The sequence below is a fragment of the Vairimorpha necatrix genome, chromosome 1 (assembly GCF_036630325.1).
Source record: "Vairimorpha necatrix chromosome 1, complete sequence".
Classification (NCBI taxonomy): Eukaryota; Fungi; Microsporidia; family Nosematidae; genus Vairimorpha; species Vairimorpha necatrix.
Window position 1 is genome coordinate 587,333 of NC_088816.1, and position 3,386 is coordinate 590,718.

Consider the following 3,386-nt stretch of genomic DNA (forward strand, 5'->3'; position numbering starts at 1 on the left):
AACAAAAAAAAAACTATAAAAGAAAATTCCATACTTAGGGGTATGGAAGATAAGAGAAATAAACTATTTACTCAAAACTTATCTTTATTGGAGTTGTACTTCCGCAGGAGGTACGACAATATCTAAATCTTAATTCAATGACATTTATATATACATATAAGTTTTATGTTGTTTCTAGAGTTTCCTCTTCCTTTCCTTTTTTTAAAAAGGGGCTATTTTTTAAGAAATTTGACCCCTGTAATTTTTTTTACACTACACTGATTTTTGACGCTCTTATTTTAGATTTATGCCTTTGCATTGTCCCTACAGTATCATGTTTTTATTATATATAACAATTATTTATAAATTTTACATATTGTCTATTATGTATTTATCTTGTTTATAACATATAATTATTGTTGAAAAGAGTAGATGGGAAAGGACAAAATTACATATTTATTGAGAAACTTTTCTTTTTATATCTGTGTTTGAGACAATGATTTGTGATAACCAGGTCGGTCTGGACTAGTTTGTAACGAAAAGTTTGATATATGATAAAGAGTAATGATTTGTAACTAGGGTTAGAAAAATTATAATTTACTTTAAAAAATAAACATTACGAACAGTCTTTAATATGGTGTATAAATATTATAGGACAATGTTTATGTCATGTCCTCAAAACCATGACATCTGTGTTGTACTGTGTTAAAACTTTAATCAGTAAAACACTGCTCCGAACGAATAGTCAAAGGCGATGATCTCTAAAGATCAGACATGAAACGTTATGTTTCATAAATAATATAAATAGTCCGAAAAGGTTAGAAAACACTGAGCATGAAGAATAACACTTAAAACAGATCAAACATAAATAAATGTAAAATAATACAAATATTTTAGAAATGTATTATAAAACGGAGATATTACTATGTATATGTCAGTTTACTTTTCTAGATTTAGTAATACAATAAGATACCGTTGACCAATAAAAATATGATCAATAAAAAAAATTAAATGATCAATTTATTATCAATCATAGAAAATTACTAAAAATATTTGTAACTTTAAAATGGGCACTAAGTCGTGTTTCATAAAATAGAAATTTTTTTTTAAAAAAATTTTAATATTGCTTTTATATTTTGTTATTATATCAAAACAGTTCTTGCGAAACAAAGAATTTTTTATAATTTAAATGACTTCCTAGATTGAATGATCCAGAATGGATCTTTATGAAGCCCCTGATATAGTTAAAAGAGAATTTTCAAGGTCAGTAGAATTAAATTCATTTGCATGTATAATTATATGGCATAAGTAAAACATCACAAAATATACTTTTAGTATGTTTTACAACAATCAATATTAGTTTATATAATATCTACATTGTGAAGAGTGAAAAAAACGAATTCTTATAATGAATAAATTATATATCAGAGTATTAATCAAAAAGTTGATTTTTTGCATTAAATTTATGTTTTAACACACAAGCATTAAATGTATGATAAAAGCATAAAAGTTATAATATTGCATATTTAACACTTATAAAAAATACTAAAATTTTTAATGTGATTGGTATTTAAAAAATATGCCTTACTAATATATAAGGAGTGACCCCTTTTCTCCTTTTTTACATAAAAATAAAAAAAATATTGAAAATACTATGTCTAGTAGAGAATCAGACAAATGGATGAAATCAGATAATCTGGAGAAACGGCAGACGATGTTTTTGCTAAAGACAGATCTAGTTCTGATTGTGATATTAGAAATGAAAAAAATGTCAATAAGTCTTATCAAAACCATGAAAATGGTAACCAGAAAAGGGCTCCACCATACGGCTATTCACATGAAGGAAGCCAAAAAACAGGTCTAGATTACTTAAGAGAAATAGCAGAAGAAGAAAGTTCTAAACTTAAAAAAAGCAAAGTGCCTTTAGAATATTTAGAAGGAGCACAAAAAGAATATAATAAGCTAAAAGATTCTTGGGGCGGAAAAGATATATTAGAAGAAGAATGGATTAAGATTCGAGGCAAAATTATACAAAAATTGAGAAAAATGAAAATAGATCAAATAAGTAGGGATCTAACCAGTTTTAGATAACAAAATACTTCTGCCATACAGATAAGCATGTCTCGGAAGAAAAACCAAGAAAGAAAAGGGAAGGTGTAGCACGTTTAGAAGACGATGTCTCATTAGACAGTGTAGACGAGGATAACCAGGCAGAATTGGCAACAACAGAGGAAAAATTTATAAGAAGCTATTCAGAATTCCCAAACAGCATGTTTGCTACCGTAGATAGAAATGGAGTAAAAATGTTTTGTTGTGCGAAAGCCGATTGCGATGTGGAGTTTCGAACAATAAGTCAAATAAAAAGACACTACTTAATTCACACTGATCTTAAACCAATTAAATGTAAATGATCAAAATATAAAAAGCTATTTGGAAGACAAGACAATATGCTTTACCATTATCGTAATAATTGCAAATATAGAAAAATAGGCAATTCAATAATACACAATGAAGAGTTGACTCCAGTCAATAAGCTCTATTTTTTCAAATAAAATTATATACTTATATCATATGTTACACAGTAAACATAATATTGAATGCGGTACAGAATAAAGTTGGTTTTTAAGCATAAAACAGGCTTGACATGAAAATTGTTGTAATATATTTTAATATATTCACAAGTTCAATTGACGTCAACTAAGACTAAAGTAGATTTAACAACTATTGATCCTGTGCAACATTTATCTATCAGTGAAGGTATTTATACACACATTAACGATCTTAGAAGAAATGGCAAACATCAGATATCTATAAAAGGCTGGTAATATGTCAATCTCATATATTTCAGGTACACAACTTAGAAATATTCTTATGAATTTTGAAAGGTATATAATAACTCGAAGACTATATGAAAACAGTCTTTAATACCATTTAATAATTTAATCCTTATATAATGATATTAGAACTGGGCATTACCCTTAGAATAAAAAGACTTTTTCATTAAGACTCTAAAATTACAAATATTATCACAATTCAATAAATTTTCACAACTTTACTATAGATGTAAACAGGTTGATTGGTTATGCAATCGGTATAATATGCAAGTCCTTTAATCCGCGTAATACTTTAAAGTTACACATTTGTTTTTTTTTTATCACTTTAATTAAATTTCCTCCCAAGAAGGTCGTCATAATTAATAATTATGACGAGGAGATTGAACAATATTAATAGTTATTTTCCAATGTAAAAAATATTATAATTATTTTGACGTAATTATAATGCCAACTCAGGAAAGATGAAGTTTTTGTGGTATCCCGGGGAAGCCCTCCCGGTAATAAAGTACCACTCTAAAATAGAATTAATATATTTATTTTTATTCTTAAATGCCCCTTTGGACTCTCTAATAG

The 3,386-nt window shown here is 27.2% G+C and overlaps 1 protein-coding gene across 1 annotated transcript; it reads left to right on the plus strand.

Moving 5' to 3' along the window:
• Positions 1 to 1,195: 1,195 nt before the first annotated feature.
• On the plus strand, positions 1,196 to 3,172 carry VNE69_01066 (putative SP-containing protein; the record flags this gene model as incomplete). The annotated part of the gene is made up of 2 exons (XM_065472200.1): positions 1,196 to 1,287; positions 3,163 to 3,172. 2 exons carry the CDS (start codon positions 1,196 to 1,198, stop codon positions 3,170 to 3,172), a joined length of 102 nt encoding a protein of 33 aa, XP_065328272.1.
• Between the last annotated feature and the right edge of the window lie 214 nt (positions 3,173 to 3,386).